The 18,017-nt window shown below is 50.8% G+C and overlaps 7 protein-coding genes across 7 annotated transcripts; 3 read left to right on the top strand and 4 right to left on the bottom strand.

The window, feature by feature from the left end:
* The first annotated feature begins 3,029 nt into the window (after positions 1–3,029).
* COCSADRAFT_248227 (uncharacterized protein) lies at positions 3,030–5,624 on the top strand. The gene is made up of 3 exons (XM_007706113.1): positions 3,030–3,779; positions 3,840–4,117; positions 4,184–5,624. Exons 1-3 carry the CDS (start codon positions 3,304–3,306, stop codon positions 5,455–5,457), a joined length of 2,028 nt encoding a protein of 675 aa, XP_007704303.1. The 5' UTR covers positions 3,030–3,303; the 3' UTR covers positions 5,458–5,624.
* A 4,660-nt stretch (positions 5,625–10,284) lies between these two features.
* On the top strand, positions 10,285–11,209 carry COCSADRAFT_164214 (uncharacterized protein; the record flags this gene model as incomplete). The annotated part of the gene is made up of 5 exons (XM_007706112.1): positions 10,285–10,423; positions 10,679–10,718; positions 10,771–10,880; positions 10,989–11,053; positions 11,102–11,209. 5 exons carry the CDS (start codon positions 10,285–10,287, stop codon positions 11,207–11,209), a joined length of 462 nt encoding a protein of 153 aa, XP_007704302.1.
* A 715-nt stretch (positions 11,210–11,924) lies between these two features.
* On the bottom strand, positions 11,925–13,208 carry COCSADRAFT_184615 (glycoside hydrolase family 61 protein). Its single transcript, XM_007706111.1, has 3 exons — positions 13,054–13,208; positions 12,359–12,991; positions 11,925–12,287 (listed from the first exon to the last, which is right to left on the bottom strand). Exons 1-3 carry the CDS (start codon positions 13,123–13,125, stop codon positions 11,985–11,987), a joined length of 1,008 nt encoding a protein of 335 aa, XP_007704301.1. The 5' UTR covers positions 13,126–13,208; the 3' UTR covers positions 11,925–11,984.
* Positions 13,209–14,082: 874 nt separating this feature from the next.
* On the top strand, positions 14,083–14,725 carry COCSADRAFT_40492 (uncharacterized protein). The gene is made up of 4 exons (XM_007705910.1): positions 14,083–14,294; positions 14,370–14,384; positions 14,455–14,524; positions 14,623–14,725. The coding sequence occupies exons 1-4, from the start codon at positions 14,232–14,234 to the stop codon at positions 14,655–14,657; spliced, it is 183 nt and encodes a 60-aa protein (XP_007704100.1). The 5' UTR covers positions 14,083–14,231; the 3' UTR covers positions 14,658–14,725.
* Positions 14,726–15,151: 426 nt separating this feature from the next.
* On the bottom strand, positions 15,152–16,285 carry COCSADRAFT_248132 (uncharacterized protein). The gene is made up of 3 exons (XM_007706110.1): positions 16,051–16,285; positions 15,740–15,995; positions 15,152–15,679 (listed from the first exon to the last, which is right to left on the bottom strand). The coding sequence occupies exons 1-3, from the start codon at positions 16,153–16,155 to the stop codon at positions 15,267–15,269; spliced, it is 774 nt and encodes a 257-aa protein (XP_007704300.1). The 5' UTR covers positions 16,156–16,285; the 3' UTR covers positions 15,152–15,266.
* COCSADRAFT_248143 (uncharacterized protein) lies at positions 16,267–16,945 on the bottom strand. The gene has a single exon (XM_007706109.1). It carries the CDS (start codon positions 16,748–16,750, stop codon positions 16,379–16,381), a length of 372 nt encoding a protein of 123 aa, XP_007704299.1. The 5' UTR covers positions 16,751–16,945; the 3' UTR covers positions 16,267–16,378.
* A 3-nt stretch (positions 16,946–16,948) lies between these two features.
* On the bottom strand, positions 16,949–17,779 carry COCSADRAFT_30101 (uncharacterized protein; the record flags this gene model as incomplete). The annotated part of the gene is made up of 5 exons (XM_007705844.1): positions 16,949–17,064; positions 17,156–17,279; positions 17,340–17,484; positions 17,547–17,623; positions 17,690–17,779. 5 exons carry the CDS (start codon positions 17,777–17,779, stop codon positions 16,949–16,951), a joined length of 552 nt encoding a protein of 183 aa, XP_007704034.1.
* Positions 17,780–18,017: the final 238 nt, after the last annotated feature.

The raw sequence follows: 18,017 nt of genomic DNA, 5'->3' as shown, positions 1-18,017 counted from the left end.
TTTTTCCCTGCTTCTGCTGCTACTGCAGCACCACCATCACGCTTACTGATGCACCAAGAGTGCATGCCCAGGCTGCTGAGCAAAAGCATATTCGAACAAGGTTCATCGGGATTTCGTACGAAAGAAAGTTTGTGCGAGGGTTTGTGCTGCATACTTACGTCGGCTGGCGGTTCCTGGCATGAGGCCGAAGTGCTTTGTCAAGGCTGACAGAATATTTTGCACAAGGATGCATGCTGCCGGACGGAAAGAATAGCGTCAGCCGAAAGGTGCTTGGCAGGGTGCGATCGGCCCAATATCGCTTCAAACACGACCTGGGGGATGCCGGCCAGCCCAGGAAGCGGCAGAACCCAATGTATTGCTTTGCAAATGTTACTATTGGAGTAAGAACCAGGTAATAGGCAAAATGCAAATCGGTACTGGCGACGTAACCATAGTCGTCCGACCCCACCCACCTGCTAGGCTCCAATTGGAAGCCCAGAAGCCTTCTCCGCATTTTATCAATGGTGTCGCAGATACCCACTGAATTGAGTTGAGTCTTGTTGCAGCAAAAGAAACCAAACGTGGTTATCATGCGTCGGTCGCATGAAGTAGGGGGGCATTGAGTTGGGGTATGACGTTGAGGGCACAATGCCACAGTGACCCAAACGGGCTTGGTCCGCAGACGTAATTATTAGTGTTAGTGTTGCACTGCTAAAGTTACTAGAAGCCCAATGGCAGCGTTGGGTTGCAGTACCCTGGGTTGACGTTGCCCTGCATACGCTGGTTTAATGCTTCTACAATAAGATCGCGTGATTGATAAGACGACAGGAATACGAAAAATCGGGCAATGTGGGTGTAGCAAGTAGAGATAGTATCAGCAGGTAAGGTGCCAGGGTACGAGTGGCCGGTGTGTCACGGCAGCGATGTGAGTGGAGAGCGGCACAAACACGCGATTTGGCGTCATGATCGGCATACAAGCCGCCGTACAGAGGACATGTTGAACGGCAGAAACTTGGACGAAATCAAGTTGACGCAGGGTCTCATCATCCCATTGTCGCGGATTGGCGGGACGATGAACTAAGGGGTATGGCGCCCGCACAACCGTTTGCGTTGGCGGATGGATGACAGCGTTGTGGGGCCTCCGACAGATGATTTGCACCCTGATATCCAGTCAAGGTAGCGGTGCTTGTCTACAGTCAAGAAGAAAGGAAAAGATGCTCACTTGGCAAAATACTATAGGGTTCAAAGCAAAAATAGAATAATGAAGCAAAGGTGCTCTACTGCAGCTCGCACTCGCGAAGACACACACACAGTTGCGGATGCGGATCTTGGTCGGAAACGGACAACAGAACTCGGGGATAGTGACGTCATGGCTGATTGCAAGCGAGCGGCTAATGCTCATGTCCAAGCGACAGAGGAAACAGCAACGCCGAAGCGACTGGAAGACAAAGGTGATTTTCCTGCTGATTCTAGAGTGCTGTGCGAGTGAAAAGCATAAGCAAAAGTAATGTATGTATTACATACCGATGTATGCACCCTACTAGAACTAGTATCTTCGGTCCAAGTGCTCCGCGGAAATCTGTGTGTCGCGTGTGGCCGTGCATCCGCTTTGAGATGTGGCTAGTGGCTTCCATCGGCGAATCGAAGGCCCAGATGTTCGGAGAAGCCGGGGCTACAGCAGCATCGCAGAGTCCGTGCATACGATAGGGCTGCACTGCCACATGGAAGTGTAATGGACCCTGCATATTGAGGGATCTCGTCCGTCTATGCGATGCCACGTCGACTGGATGTAATGCTTGCTATGCATGTAGAAGCTATCCTTCAGCCTCCAAGGTTCGGAAGAAGTCTCGGTAAAAAATCTTCCTTGCGTGGTGGTGTGGTGTTACTTGTTGCGCGTCGCACCGGCGGCTCCGTGGCAGGCCAAGGATACTGCCAGTGCCGAAGCGGAACCACTTGTTCCAACTGCGGGTTATCTGCAGGTTGAGAGAGGACATGCAGCTGATATTGTAATACAGACACCTATCACTAGTAGCATGTGAAAGACCCAGCTGCGTGGGTGTGGCTGTGTCTCCAGTCTGAGCAGAGCATCCGGGTGATGTGCATCTCGGTTGCCAGTGCCAGCAGCGTGGTGCGCGAACCGTTTAGCCACCACAGATCCAGCTATCAATAGTGCAAGGCAAAATATGGGGTAGGCTATTGACGGATAAGTTCTTGCATGATACCACGTGGCCTTTTGTCGTTTTACGCGGCCTTGTCGACTAGTAGTGTATGTACGAGCTGAGCATGCCGTGACAATTCACCTCCAAACTGTCTAGATGGCAATTGTGAGTCACATGTCTACGCATATGATCAACATCAATACAAGCAGAGACAGTGGTGTGGCTGGTGCATTCGTGTACCCGACATGTTCGTCGCACTGTCGCCTATACCGCACGCATTGAAACGAAGCTGCTCCGCCCAGCCAAAGCCGGCCGTTGCCGTCCGTGTCGCGACGAGGAGCAGCATCAGCTGCCTGTTGAACTGGCTACGAGGGTACCACGATAGGGGCAGCCTTGACCATCGGATGTTGCACGCTGCTCTGCTCTGCTCGATACGGAAAAATCATACAAGCGACTGCTTACCAAATCGACGGCCAGCGCGACGACCAGGGATGGTTTGGTCTCGTACCAGGTGTTGAGTAGGCTGAGAGGCGTGGGCTCCCAGGCACGTTGTGGCATGCCTGTAGAGATCCCTCGGACGCGCATAGGCGAATCCTCGGTATTGAGAGCAGTGACGGTAGTGGGTAAGCGTAGTCGTCTCGGGTGCTACCCGAATCCAGTCTAAAAAATTTCAATGGTTGAGGGTCGAACAGCCGGCTTTGCACAGCCTTTCGGCCAGACAAGCCCGGACGGTCATATGCAGGGTAGAGGTGTGGGTGCTGTCGATCGGGCTGCGGGCTTGCATACTGGCGTCTGTTAGCGCATATACCCCTGCAAGCCTAGCAGTCGACCTGGTAGACTTTGCGTCATAGGAAAAGGTATGAAAGGAAAGGTCTTCGCTGGCTCATCATGTCCAAGTCGCTTCTGACACTCACTTCAGCAATTAACAATCACTGACGGACACTCGTCAAAGAAATCTCTTAATTCCGGCTTTCCGCGCTCAGCCGGCCCAGAACACAATACTCGCTTCTACCCTCTTCTACACCCCCCGACGACCCTAGATCACCTCATCAAGTCGTTCTTCACTTGCATCGGCGACCCATTTCCGAGTCATCGGCCGGCAGCCCGCTAGTATAAAGCAACTTGCCACCCGCGCTGGTCCCTTACTTTTTCCCTTCCGACGAGTATGTTAGCGCTGCCCACACGACGTCAGCACCTGCCAACCATACCGTCACCACCCTGCTCTCAACACCTCTATCAACAACACCTACCCCAGACATTCGCCGCTCAACCTACCTTCGACCAAAAGATACTCATCGACTACCTTGAGTCGCAGCAGTACCCTTTTGCCACCTCGAGCTCACCCCTTAACTCGTACATGAGCGGCGCATACAGCACCGACTTTGCGAACCCGGCTATCCGCATTCAGCAGTCGACCCCTACACCACAGCTCCCCCAGGGCTTCACACAGCCATCCATGCTGTCAGCCAGCAACGCTAGCTCCGGGCTCGAGTCCTGGAACAACTATGGTAACATGCAGTCACAGCCACTCCAGACACTCCCCCAGCGACAGAACCGTGGACACCAGCGCGCCTCATCCTCTTCTTCAATAGGCTCAAGCGCCTCGCAGTATCAGCCAGTCGGCCACGCCGCAGGCTACCAGTACGTTGCCCATCCCGAGAATTGGCCCTTGCGCCCAGACGACGCTAACAGTCATTCAAGATCACTCCAGAACCATCTCCCAACACCCACACAGACTCCTACCCAGGACTCATTCATGAACGCCAACAACTTCAACAACTACAGCCACAACGCTGTCAACATGGACCACACCATGTCTGCACACATGTCGATGAAGCAGGCACTCATGGAGCACACTGGCGAAGACGTCCCAGACTTTGCTCACTCAGCAGGGCAGTCGGTCTCCAGTTATGGCCACGACTCTCCAGCAACGCCACACACGGCGCAAGACGACATGGAGCTCAAGATGCCCGCAAATGGTGAGACACTCAGCAGCCGGATAGACGCCTGGCTCTTCGACGAGTTCTGTACTTACAACGAGCCAGAAATGCGACCTGTACCCAAGTTCGAGAGAACCTATACCGACATTGCTGCCGACACTGGCTTCTACGAGCCCAGCACTTCGACCACATCAGTGCCGCAGTCGAAGCCAGCACAGTCATCACTCCTGTCGCCATATCGCAGCAACACCAACGAGAACGTACAGCGTGCGTTGCAGGCAGCACAGTTTGCACGCTCCCAATCGCCAAGCAGCACCGCCTCGAGAAGTGACTCACCCTTCCGCAGAGGCTCACCTTACCGGCAGCCTAGCAACAGCTTCACGTCACCCATGGGCACTGCCATGGCGATGCGTGAGCAGAACCGTCAGGCTGATGCGGCTTACGCAATGAAGTCGCACATGTCAGCTACTGAGGACGCTGAGCCCAAAACCATCTCGCCCAAGGATGCTCTCCTGGACTACAGGGATACTGATGAAGACTCAAAGGCGCCATTATTTCCGGACAATGGTGCTAACGAGTACGGCAACCAATACACGGGTGGCGAACAATACAAGACCGCCACGCAATCCAATTTCGGCACCCCTTCATCACACTCCTATCGGCGCGATAGCTGGAACACTCCTCAGTTCTCACCAAACTTCTCAACGTCGACATCGTCGTCACTGCAGCCATCAACCAACTTCAACTTTGCAACACCATCTCTGCAGAGCAACATGCAAGGTCTTTCCATGAATGCGCCCGCGCAATACCGACAAAGCGCCAACAACATGTCATCGGTCGTTGACCAAACGCCTGAGTTTCCCGCACACATGACGTCTATGGAGTCTAGTGCGAGCGAAGCAGAGCCGCCCAATGGTAGCCAGAACAGCGTTCTATCGGACCGATACATGAGCAAGCCAGCATCAACGGGCGCCGAGTCTGGCACATACTCATGCACATATCATGGGTGCTCGCAGCGATTTGAAACACCGCAGAAGCTCCAGAAGCACAAGCGTGAGGGCCACCGGAGCGCCAATCTCAGCACTGCTATGACGTCGGCGGCTATCCTAGAACGCAACTCGCAAGCGGGACCCCACAAGTGTGAGCGCATCAATCCAACCACTGGCAAGCCTTGCAACACTGTCTTCTCCCGACCATATGACTTGACTCGTCACGAGGACACGATCCACAACGCGCGCAAGCAAAAGGTGCGATGTGCACTGTGCGTCGAGGAGAAGACGTTCTCGCGCAACGATGCATTGACAAGGCATATGCGTGTAGTGCACCCCGAGGTTGATTTTCCTGGCAAGCATCGCAGACGCGGCGGCAACCATGACTGAGCGAGCGGGCTTTGACGAGGTGCGCGGAACTGACCGAAGACCTCGGAGACCGTGCCCTTGCAGCTCCAGGCCTGCACATTTCAGAACAGCCGGGACCGTTGGCCTGCATGCAGCCCACGCACCCCCAACACGGCCAACGTGACGCACAGAATCTTCGATGGGCATCTCGACTGCGAAGATTGTGTGGTGGCCGCAGACATCGCTTCACTCGACAATGCGCACAGACACGCCGGTCGTTCCGGAGCGACGGAGTCGAGCTATACGCTTATTTGCATCGTGCCTATGTTCGTACTGTACAATACACAGGTTCTAGCTGGCCACGACTGAGACAGCGATGCTCCGATGGAAGCCGGCGTTGCAGGGCATTCAGTTGTCGCTGGACGGAACTGAAGCATCTGACGATGCAACTTTGAACATTCGACTGTACAGTATTCTATTTTGTCCTTTTTTGGGTTTGGGATTGAAAGTTATGGGCATGAGATTTACAGCGGCCACTGAGCGGGCGCATGGGATGATGAAACGATATGTAAAAGCCATGGCTTCTGTATACGACAACCAAAAAAGGGGCGAGTTTGTAGACAGCATTGTTTGCTCTATTGGAACGCTGGTTATGTGGAGTTATTAGACTTTGTATTTTCTTTCTTATTTGCTTGATCTGCTCTTCGGTGAGCACTTTTAATATGTACAATACTTTTCGAGTCCACAAATTGGTTCCTTATTGCCTGTGAATACTGCTTCACATTCTTACTGCGTGCTTGGAGCTGTCGCGTCTTGGTCCACGGTATCAAGGCTCCATTTGTCATTGTGCCATTGTGCTATTGCCAGCAGCCATCGATTCTACCAGGTGTATGCAACCAGCGACGCCAGCTTCGACGCCGAACATGATCTCAGCCAACGAGTATGCAGTAAACCACATAGACTAAATTAGCACAAGTTCATCATGTTAGGCTGATATCCAGTAACACTCGATGCCTTGGCATTTAGCTTCATCACTTCAGCTCCCTAGGATCTCTGCATGATCAAACATTTCCGCGGATACCCAACTTTTCCCCCCTTTCAAAAGAGAAAAAAACAAAGTATTCATCTAGACCAACGCTACTGCAGCACCATGCACCCCCAACTCTATAATCCCAGCCTACCATGGTTACGGAACCACACACGCATGGTGCGACGTGAGCTGAGCTCTGCGCTCCATGCGTCTTGCAGGGAAGAAAGACAGAAAAAAACAAACGTAAGGGCGAGATGCGATACAGAGTGAGAATGAGAGCGATCTGGGCCCCGCCAGTGCCGGATGCCAGTGCCGACGGCTGGCTTGCGTGCGTGGGTTGGGAGAAAAGGACCACGCATGCGCTAGCGGGGTAGTAGTAGGGCAAAGCACAGCCTCTCTCTTACTTTTTTTCCTTGCACCCTGTTCTTCTCTGCGTGTCTTACACACGTACCACATGCTCCCTTGATGCAGTGCGACACCCAGGATAATAGAGTTTTTCTTCCTCATCGTTCTTCTCTCAGCGTTCTAGAAGGTCTATGCATGCAGCGTGGATTATAATAATGTATTTTCTTTAGCCACATGGGGAGAGAACGGGGAGATGGTGTATCCTCCTCCTCTTCGAATTTGCCAATCTTCGATTCGGGGATCTAGAAGGTCTGCTACTCTGGAGGAGGTGTTCGCGGATAAAGATTTTAGAGCCACAGTGTGAGTTTAGTCTACCATATTCCCAAAGTAGCATGTTTTTTTTTCAGCGGACGAAAATGCTCGGGTTGAGACGAGAAAAAGGTAACGTAGCTGGGCAGACATGCAGGATACGCGTAACGAGATTCTTAGATAGCAATAGAGTGTTCCTAACAGCCATACCCCACCCCACCCACTTACTCTTCCCATCCCCGTCTTTCGTAATCGTTCGCTGCAAATATCGGCATCATAGACGTGCTGTAGACCGTTTCATAGTTGTGTTTTTTTGCGCCCCGCTCCGCTGTGCTACCGGTAAATCGACTTGGATGGGTACATGAGGCGAAGTCTCCACATGGTGCCGCACACATACACATACGTTTACCTATTCCCCTCTTACTCGGCCGTTGGGTGCACCGCGTATGCACATGTTTCGTCTGCTCGGGGAGTTGTCGCGCCGCTATGGCTCCGTACTTGCCTTCCTTGTTCATGGGCATGGGTGGGTGGGCACGCGACTAGTTCACACGCATACGCACACCTAGTACGTTAGTATCGGCGCCGCGGGTGTGTGTAGGCGAGTGGGTATGGCTGACGGGAGATTGATCGGGGATGCGGAGACACAAGAGAGAAAAATGTCTTGGTTGCGCGCGAGTTGCTGAGTTGAGAGGTGCTATGTGGGCTGCGTTGCGTCATGTAGGGCTGAAGGATGCGAAGGGTTCAACGATGGGGGATTTTTTGTGGGTAGGCAGCTGGGGTTCGTTCATGGAGTAGGGAAACGCAAACGCGGTGATATTGTGGGTCTTCATATCCTTAGAGTAATACGTACAGTGCATTATACAGACATACGTACTACTATCTATCAGAAACGCCATTTTAGGACAATTGTGCGATGGCAGGCTACATCGAGTGTGACACCTGGCTGGGATTCGCATCACCGATCCATGAAGACTTTGTAACTGCGGAAGAATTCGGTATCGTCGTATTGCTTACCTTGTTACAGCATTTAATACACGAAACCCTTCGTACGCGTCAGTCGACTATCGAAATATATTAGTATGCACACATGCAGCATGGTGATTCGTCACCTACCCAATCTTGGCTGCACCCACGGCCTATCTTCCATACTTACTATATCGACCTAAGACTTTTCCAATACCAAGCCAAACTCGTCTAATCTCCCACCAAAAACCAAGAAAAAAACCGAAACATACATTTTTACTCACTCGTCAGATTATAGTACACTGTGCGGTCCTTCTAGTATCCGGGTTGTGTGTACTTACATTTGTCTCAAACCCGATTCACCCGACCATGCACTAGGCCACACCCTCTCGTTCCGCGGGCTCCCACACCACCGGTACTCTTTTTTTTACTCATACTGCCCCCGTCGGAAAGGAAAATCTCGATTTAAGGTTGAGAGCGCGATGCACGGGGCTTTTGCAAATGCGTGCGGGTTATAGAGGGGGGATGCGGGTTACGTTACGTTAGAAGTACGTTACCTCGGTGTAATGCGTGCTTGGCGGTTGGGTTTTGATGGATGGAAAGATCCGAGGAGGGAATCAGCCGTGGGTGGAAGCATCCGTGGAAACGCCCGTGGAAACGCCCGTGGAAATCATGACCCATGCACATGCGAGGGATGAGTCGTGATGCGGTTTATGTGGGTGCGAGGGTGATTCATACTTACTGCAGGTTAGCACGTACGACGGAGCATACAGGGGTCTCAACTAGGTGTATCAAGTATATTCTGCAGCCAGCTCGGAATATACTAGATCAAATTTATTAGCGCTTTACTGCTAGAAGAAGATGGGAAAAGCCTATCTCATTTCTCTTATCACAGCACTTTCTTGCTTATTCTAGTTAGGTCTATAGCTACGTGTGCGTGAAAGGGTTTAAAAGCATGAGAAAATGATTTTGAAGAATAAAGGGCTCCTTAATAGAAATAAAAATAGAGTTAGGGAAAAAAATCAAGTAGTTGCGGTTAAGAATAGCTATGGAATAGTATGATGCAGCAAGGACATTTTTTGTAGAAGAAACTGACGAATCCAGCATTTGTTACTTCAACTAGAATCCCTGTATGTTCCCTCATATATGATAACCTGCAGCTTGTACATATTGTACTACTACATGCACAGGCGGCTGCGGGGAGCGGGACTTTCGGGTGGATCACTCGGGACGTGTACCTCGGGAGCGGGAGTGTGTGCGTAGTTAGCGCTGATGCTATATTGTAAAATAATTAATAAAGATTAGAGGCAAAGCTTTTAGATTTCTATGTCTTCATCTTGTAGGTATTTGAAGATATCTAGGTTTGTGGCCAAGTGTACAGGACAGGATGTATAAGGTGACCTTGCTTCTCGCCTGACCCTGGCTCGAACTACTTTTGATACTCTGAGGAACTAGCATGACGGTGCGATTAGGTATTCGTACATATTGAGATGCGAAACATGAAAAATTGGCGGTTATACACACGAAAAGATAGATGGTTGTACACTCACCTCTCCCCACACTGATATTTCAGCAAAACATTCATATGTTGTTTTGCGAATTAGAGTTTGCCAAATCAAAATACATTGTTATGCACAACTTTCCTGTAGAAACGCTTATCTCAAGGCAGTACCATGACACCACTGGATACCCGTTTGGACACCCGCCTGGAAATCCAACTGATGCCACAAGGTCATCCATGCTCTTCCAAAAAGCTTCTTGGACTTGATGCGTTTAAATGGACACCTCAATTGCCATGTTGGATGTCTGTTCTCAGCTGACTTTTACCATTTTACACTGTAAAGCTCAGGGGTTGTCTTTAACGATTACGTTTCGTGAAACTTTGCCAATAAGCAATTAGTAATCACAGTCTGCAATCTCATCGAATCAGAGCGAGGCTTCTGTTTGCAATACAAAGATAGGAAGCGTGCATGCAGTATACTTGTTCATATTGAGATCTTGCTTTGGCGTGCCTTCCTGAAGTTCTAGTAACAGTGGCTCTATTTACACGCGGATCCTTTTACACTACATATCTACTCACATCGTGTGCTTTTACCGTTAAGTCAGCAGTAGTTGTATCAGTCACTTTGCCAAGTGACAACCCCGCGCGGAGACGTTAAGAAGAATTTCCACAGCAGGTCAGGAACGACTGCACTTACACCAGAACATCCACAAAGACCACCATGGTCACTAGCACCAAGTACCCTGGCTTGGAAGTTGCTGTTCATGTTGATGATCGGCCATTACAGGAGTACGATGATGGCGACGAGAATCCCCCGCCAAACACCGTTACAAAATACGTCGAAGCTAAATCAGGGCTGAGTTTGCCGTGACAACCACCTTCAAGCCGCCCTTCTATCCACCTCATGGCGTCATGATAAGTCTTATTATCGACGGTAGTCCGGTGACTTCCCGGTGTTGTCGACAGGACGAGCTATTTGGTCGCGTATTTAAAATGCATGCTCTTCATCAGAAGATTCATGGAGATTGGGTGACGCAGAAGCTTCATTAAAGAAATAGGGTCGGATGGGTACTGGGAAAGAAATGTTGAACTCACACCACTGAATGAAATTCCAGAGAAAGCGTTGAAAGGAAATGCGTTCTCACACCAAGCCGCGTACGTATGGTAATCTGACAACAGTTATATAGAAAGCTAACCAGACGCAAAGTTTGGCCGCCCCAGAAAGGTCTCAGAGCCAATCCGGACAGAAGCTCAGAGTGTATAGTCTCGCAGAGAAAGAGCCATTCGCAGTATTTCATTTCAAATACAGATCTCTTGGTTAGTACAGTCCATTTCAATAGATACATGTACTGACAAACACGCCTCAAGCGAGCCTTGAGGCCCTTTGAATTGTGCCCAGAGATGAGCCCATAACGGTTCCGCTAGAGGACAGACCAGAAGAAGAGCTTACTCCCGACGAGCTGAGAGAGCTAGTTCGCCGCATGAGACAAGTATGTATGCTGGAATTTCTGCGAATAAACTTGCTGAGCTAGTGATAGCGAGAAGCGCAAAGCAATCTCATCAAGAGAGAGACAACAAACAAAGGTCCCATCAAGCATGAACAGGTTGACGATGGTCAGGCCACTGCAGCTGGATCACGCACCTAAAAGCGTCCACGAGTTGATCAAGAAGTCATCACGATTGATTAGTGCGCTTCTGGGCGTCTCGACCTCTATCATGATTGCCCTGCTGCACAGAGTTTTGAACACGAAGATCCACGCGTAAAAGATGCTAAAATGACAATATTCCCACCAACATGCGTTTGAATGCGGAGTCTGTTGAGCTGACCAGTTGTGTGTATAACCCAATGGACTGTAAAGCCAGCTGTACGGAACATTGGTGCATACAGCGACAAAAACACTCTTCAATAGGGCATATCTAAATGCAATTACTGATTTGGATTTGTGAGTAGAGAATGGTGATGATGGCATTCCAGTGATCGTATTTCAGAGATTTACAAAATAATGCGGATATCATCTTCTCAAGTGTCATAGGATAGCACAACATATGGTTGTTTAATATTACGGTTTCTTCGTATCCGCTCTTTTCCCCTATCTCATTGTCTCTTCCCCCACGTGATCTTCAGCCTCAGACTAAATATGGTGATGCTTCTTTGCTGTTCCAACTGAAGGCTCACCTTCTCATGGAGAAAAGATAAGACTCACTGTCTGAGAAATTATTGAGTTAAGTGAAGATGAGAAAATTGTAGTAATGTCATCTTACAACAAGGATCAAATAAATTTTAGTTACTATGACCAAGCTGGATGGCGAGATAGTTTAATATGGATTTAAAATCATATTTAAGAATCAGAGAAGATGACTATTCCGAAAAGCTTTACTCCCATATACCAAATACCTCGCACCCCACGTTCATCTCACCTTCTACCACCGCGGCGCCGTCGCAGTAGGCGAAGCATACGTCTCACTCCACGTAGCCGTATACTTTGAACTCCCCACAATAGTCTGACTCTTCGCATCCACATACGTCGCGCTCGTCACCACGCTATTCGTCCCAATCCACGTGCTCCACGGCGTGGCCGTCGAAACACCCTTGATGGGGCCCAACGCAACGGCAGTTGTTTCTGGCCACGCACCAGACCATACCGCCGGGCCTGGGATAACGTAGTCGGTGGGACAGGGGGCGGCGGACCTTGTTGGTTTCTTTGTTTCAGTCGAGCAATAGATCTAATCCGTATATCAGCACACACGACCATTACCCCAACACGTCTAGTAGATGAAGAAGAGGAAAGACGAACATTATGCACAACCCCCGGATCCTCATACGAATACGCCCCAGGAAACCCGACTCCCTCGGGCAACTCGACCTCGCCACCCCCCACAACCTCAATCTGCACACAATCCGGATAGAACTGCGCTCCTCTCCGCGGATTCTGTGCAAAGCTCACGTCGCCCTCATGCAGGCCGATCATCTCAGCGCGGATTAGGTACGGTCCTGCTTTCAGGCCCGCGGGTATGCGCACATTCATGCGTCCGTAGTTCGCGCGGATGTCGGCTGTGGTACTCCATTTACCTGCTTGCGGGAAGGGATTGCTTTCGATTTTACCGGCGTGCCAGAGTTTGACGAAGGACGTGTTTGTTGGTGGGTCTGGCGAGATGTAGATGAGTGAGGGACCGTGGTGCGAGTATGCGATTACTTCGTCGGTGTTGTTGCGTAGCTCGTGGTGCCAGTCGAAAGTCAGGTTATCGCCTGGAGCTACTTTGATGGTGTCGTGGGCTTGGACGTCGCCCATGACGTTGCAGCGCATGTCGATAGAGGAGAGGTCCTTGACGGGGGAGTTATTGTAGCCGCCTTTCCCGTTTTGACCGTTGTATCCAGGTATTCGGACGCCGGTGAAGGTGCCTTGATCGATGCCGTTGACGAAGACGCCCTAGGAGCAGGTTAGTAGAGGAGTGTTTCAGAAGTGTGTTTCAGAGGAGCAGCCCAGTGTACCCAGATGAATGTGTGGGCGCATGCTTGGCTTGCGAGGAGCAAGAGGATGAGGGCGCAGTTATGAGCCATCATGATAGTGAGGACAAGGAAACCTGAAGAGATGGATGAGCACAATTCGAGGTATTTCTGGAGATCCTCATGGTGACATTTATAGCGAAGTGGTTCACTGTGTGTGTATACACATGGGGGCAGATGATGAGGCTAGTGTATTGCGATGCAATATACCCGTTCTGACCCATATTATTAATTTAGTGCGGGTCCCTGATCCATCCACACAGGCTTGTAGGTAGGACATCTTCGACGGGAACATCGGATTCATGCCCGATCCTGCACGACATACGTGCTGAATATAGGTATTCGGTTTGGTGACATGCATATGGGGAGTCGGAGACGCCCCGCGGACACTGTATTGCCATGGTAGTACCCTGTATAGTGGGGTGCAAACTTTACGGTTCTCTTGAGAGCTATTTTAGGGCTCGCCGATTTTCTGATTATATCAGTTGATGAGGTAGAGGGTTAAGTGAAGACATGTGGAGTCGTACGCCACAGCTTTTCACGAAGACATGTACGAATTATCGGGGTTGTACAGACACACGAAACGGTATTGCAGGCAGATGGCATGTCATGAATGAAGTAAATCAAGTCCTTAGAGATGCTGTAAGCGCTTCGCGTCCATTAATCTAGCATTAAACGTACTCATCAGGAAGCCTGTTCGGGTCTCAGTATTGTGAGTAAAACGCCTGCCCTTACCAGCCGTCGGTAGGAATACATAACAATCGGAAAGACAATCAGCCTTTTCTAGTAACTCAAGTAGCCAACACGACAATAAAAAACAATATACATTCACAAGACGACGACGATGGTGAAGTTCGATCCACGTGCCGCAGAGTCCCAGATCGGTGTTTGCACACGCGCGATCTCTAGCCCCCGCGACTTCCCCCGTTGCTGATTGGCTCATGTCGCAACCACCGGCGCTATTTTATCAGGTCCGGCGCTGCTGACTGCACTTGACCTCCCATTTCCCTCACCCCAAGCCTCTTTTATAACCGCGCACTCACATCGCACACCTTGCAAGCAACGCCTCGAGGTGTAAAAGGCCATTCGCTTTCGTTGATCTTCTGCCGCAACTTTTCTGTTTGTTATTTGCTTGGCTTTTTGTCCAATTGTAGCGAGGTAAAATGGCGCGTGGCAACCAGCGTGACAAGGCTAGGGAGAAGAACCTCAAGGAGCAGGCTGGAAAGGTGGGTTTTTCTTTGCCCGAGACTGCTGGGAAGATGGCTAGTGTGGAATTTTCCATGTTGCTGACATTTTGACAGAAATCCAAGAATACGGTATGTTTATTGTGAAGATATACTGAATACACCGCCAAAGAGAGCAGGCGGCTAACGGACAGCCTCTTAGCAATCCGGTACCGAGTTTGCCCGCACAAAGGAGAATGTTGCGGCTATCATGCGCGCTAAGCAGGCTGCTGGTAGGTCCTCCTCCTGCCTGCCACGTGTCTGCTGCTCTATTGCAACGTGTGGATGCAGACGTGGCGTTGTAGAATACCTGTGCTGACATCTAGTATAGCTGAGGCAAAGAAGGCTGAAACTGCCAAGAAATGAGCAGCTGCGGCAACGATTACAGCAGCAACTTAGACAGCCTCAGTCATTGAGCAGCGGAGTTTACGGAAAAGGCATTGGTGGTTTACGAGTTACGGGTGTTAGTGAGTTGCTGGGATACCAAATACACTGATTTTTGATTTTGCAAACATTGTGATGTTACTCATTCCGCTGATCCCATTGTGAAAGCCAGCCATCTCTGCCTTGTTATGTGCTTCAACAACTCTTCAATTCACAAACATCACGATGGCCAAGTCAAAGACAAGGGAACAGAAATAGTGGCGACCACTTGGGTTCAGCTCTAATACTTTAAAAGGTTTTAACAAACGCAAACAAAATCCCTGCCAAAAGTACCCAGCTGGCACCACAGCGCGGCAATACATCGCAGCATGTGGGGAATACGGTATAATGCAAACGCCCTAGCAAATGATAAAATGGTATAAAGAGGCCGGCAAAAAAGAAGAAGAAGAAGAAGGCCCCCAAGCGGAAAGCCTCTTCCCTCGCCGACCTCGTCATAAGAATCTCGCCTCCTTCCCCCCTCTATCTTTCTCCTGACTAGAACATCCAACCCCGACCACCCATTACACCTTATTGCAATTTCGTCTAGACCATCTAAGCAATCATGCCGGCATAGCCGCCAAAGCTGTTGATAGCCGCAGTAGGGGGGAAGGATCCTGCGCCGCACAGGCACTGGCATGAGCAAGCAATACCCTGGCCGTCCATGCCGGATCCAGCAATGACCTGGGCAGGAGGAGGAGGAGAAGCGGCAGGGGGAGCGGGTGGAGGAGGTGCTGCGCCCGTAGGAGCAGCTTCGCCGCCTCCGGCAATGACGCCGACAGTGGAGGGGGCTGCAGCCGCACCAGGGTCGACGATTTGAAGACCGCCTTCTACGAGGTCTGTGCCGTTGGTCTTGATGGCCAGCGTCTTGAAGTCGGCCATTGTCTTGTCGCCAGTCTCAGCGGGGTTGATGGAGAAGACCATGCCCTTGCCGCAGTGGACTCCCATCTTTTGCTTGCAGTAGAACCCTTTTTAGTGTTAGTTGGCTGTTTGCATTGTCGCAAAAAGGTTTTGTTGGGTAGGCTTACAGAGCGGCTCGGTGGTCTCGACGGTCATGTTCCAGGTGACGCCGGGCATACCCTCTGGGTTGGGCATGAAGCCAGAGTCCATTCCTCCCTCCATCTTCTTGCAGGGCTCGGCGAAAGTCGACTGGGTGACGGTGTGGTTCTTCTGCATGAACTCGAAGACGACCATGTCGCCGACGTTGGCCTTGATGGTGTCGGGAGTGTATTCTAGCTTGGGGGCCATGCCCGCCGCAACAGGCTTCATTCCACCAACAACAACCTACCATGTATTAGCATAAGGGGGCTCGAGCTTTTAGTAGTGCGACTGTGCTTACAGTGTGGATTTTCTGGCCAGCTGCGGGCGCAGGAGCAACCTCCATAACCATCATCTCAGCAGAGGCCAAGGCGGCGGCCAAAGGTAGTGCTGTGAAGTACTTCATTATGACTAGTAGATTGAGTATCGTGTGTGTTAAAAAAAACGTTTTGTCGTGAAAAGTGAACGTAAGCCTGCACTGCAAGCACTAGAATGTACGATGAAAAAGGTGAAGGACTGAAAGGGCACTACGAGGGCCGGCTCGGACAGTAAGAAGCAGATGAGGAAAAGAGAAAGAGAAAGTGGAGCACCAGTATTATGAGGCAGATGTCTTGATGTAAGGAGAAAAGCTATCTGCCTGGGGAAGTGTATTCCTTAAATCCACGCATGAAATTGTTGATTCTGAAGGGCTTGCGTGCCGGTCGCATGCCGGGCGAAACACCAACCCCCTGGGCTGGGCAATCCAGTACGAGTAAGGAAACTTGGGTGGGAAAATGGCGAGATTTTGGCGATCCGCCCACGGTTGCGCGTGGGTGCGGGGTTGGGGTGATGCTCGAACCGTTGGAAGAGGCTTGGAGTGCGTCGCGGTGGTGTCGCAGATCTGTCTCGCCTCTCGCTGCACAGCACGCTTTGGGTAATCTAAGAGCCACGAGGCCTATAGCACTAACGACGCAACTACTCATGATGCCTGGACAATGGGGCTGGAAAAGACCAAGCCGCATAAGAGGCGGTGCCAACTAATAGCTCGCGGCCTACTTTCCCGTCCTCTTTGAGGCACAAACTGTTGGTGGTAAGTCGCGCCCAGGGTCATGGCAATGAACATCCTTACGCGCATTGGCTGCATATGCTGGCAATTATCCAGGCCCAAGTCAATCGTTGTGCCACATGGCGAACAGCCACGCAATTTATATGCGCTGCTGTTATTCTTGTGCGGAAGAGTCGTGAGCCGCCTGCTGCTGCTGGCCTGCATGCAAACCGGTGTAGTAACCAGCATAGTACCACGACATCATGATGTTTTTTAGGTTTTCGTCTTTAACTGCAGAACATCATCAGCACACGGCCCGCTGCCCGCTTCCGTCTGTCCACGTTCCTCGGAAACAACGGCTGTCAAAATCAGTAATACGTACCTGCTCCGAGCATCGCTTGGGGCACGGTCTCTGCAAGAGGCTCGGCAGCAGCTGGGGCCGATGCAGCCTCAGCACTTGGCGATTGGGTGTCGTGGGTGTTTTGCTGTTCGGAGTGTCCTGGTTCCTGGTTCTCGTTAGCCAGGACTTAGAACTCGAGTGTTTCACTTGCGACATGTACACGTACCTGTTGCACAAGGCCAGTTTTTTCCGACTGGGCAACGCAGCTTGTCTCTGCATTCGACATATCTGCATCGTCATAAGGCGCGACGCCACTGGCCTCTGCTGCTCCTGACGTTGGCTCTGTTTCCTCTATCAGGTCGCCATAGCCCCTGCTGGCGTTAATCTAATTTCATCTTGACAGGTTTCAGGCAAGCGCCCGGCAAGCACTTACTCTCGCAGTTCTTTGAGTTCCTCTTCCGTGAGCACGTCTTCTAGTCGCTTGCCAGACTGGTGGATGCTATGATACTTCTGTGTCCGCAGGTTAATCAACCTTTTTTTTCCCTGCGCAGCTTGACAGCAGAGGCGGATTCTTACCTTGTACTCGTTGAGCGCGTCATCCCAGGAACTGATGAGGAGGGAGTCGTCCCAAGCATGCTTATCACTCATATCAACGACTGGCGCCATGCTGATGAAGAGCCAGGGCGTGATTTATGAATACAGTCAGGCTGCTTTGTATGTAGAGGCGATGCAAGTTAACTTTAGAGACGCGCAATGAGCAGCGGCAAGATCAACAATTCAAAGTCTATGCGAGTGAGCACTTGTACGAGAATGGTCAAGGGATACGCGAGCGGATGGGCATGTGGTGAGCTGGTCGACTGGCTTGGCGAGGGTCTAACTTAGCGCAACTGCCCTCAAAAAAAGT

This window comes from Bipolaris sorokiniana, assembly GCF_000338995.1.
Source record: "Bipolaris sorokiniana ND90Pr unplaced genomic scaffold COCSAscaffold_15, whole genome shotgun sequence".
In the NCBI taxonomy this organism is placed as follows: domain Eukaryota; kingdom Fungi; phylum Ascomycota; class Dothideomycetes; order Pleosporales; family Pleosporaceae; genus Bipolaris; species Bipolaris sorokiniana.
The sequence above is the reverse complement of the archived record's forward strand: the minus strand, read 5'-3'. Positions and strand labels throughout refer to the sequence as shown.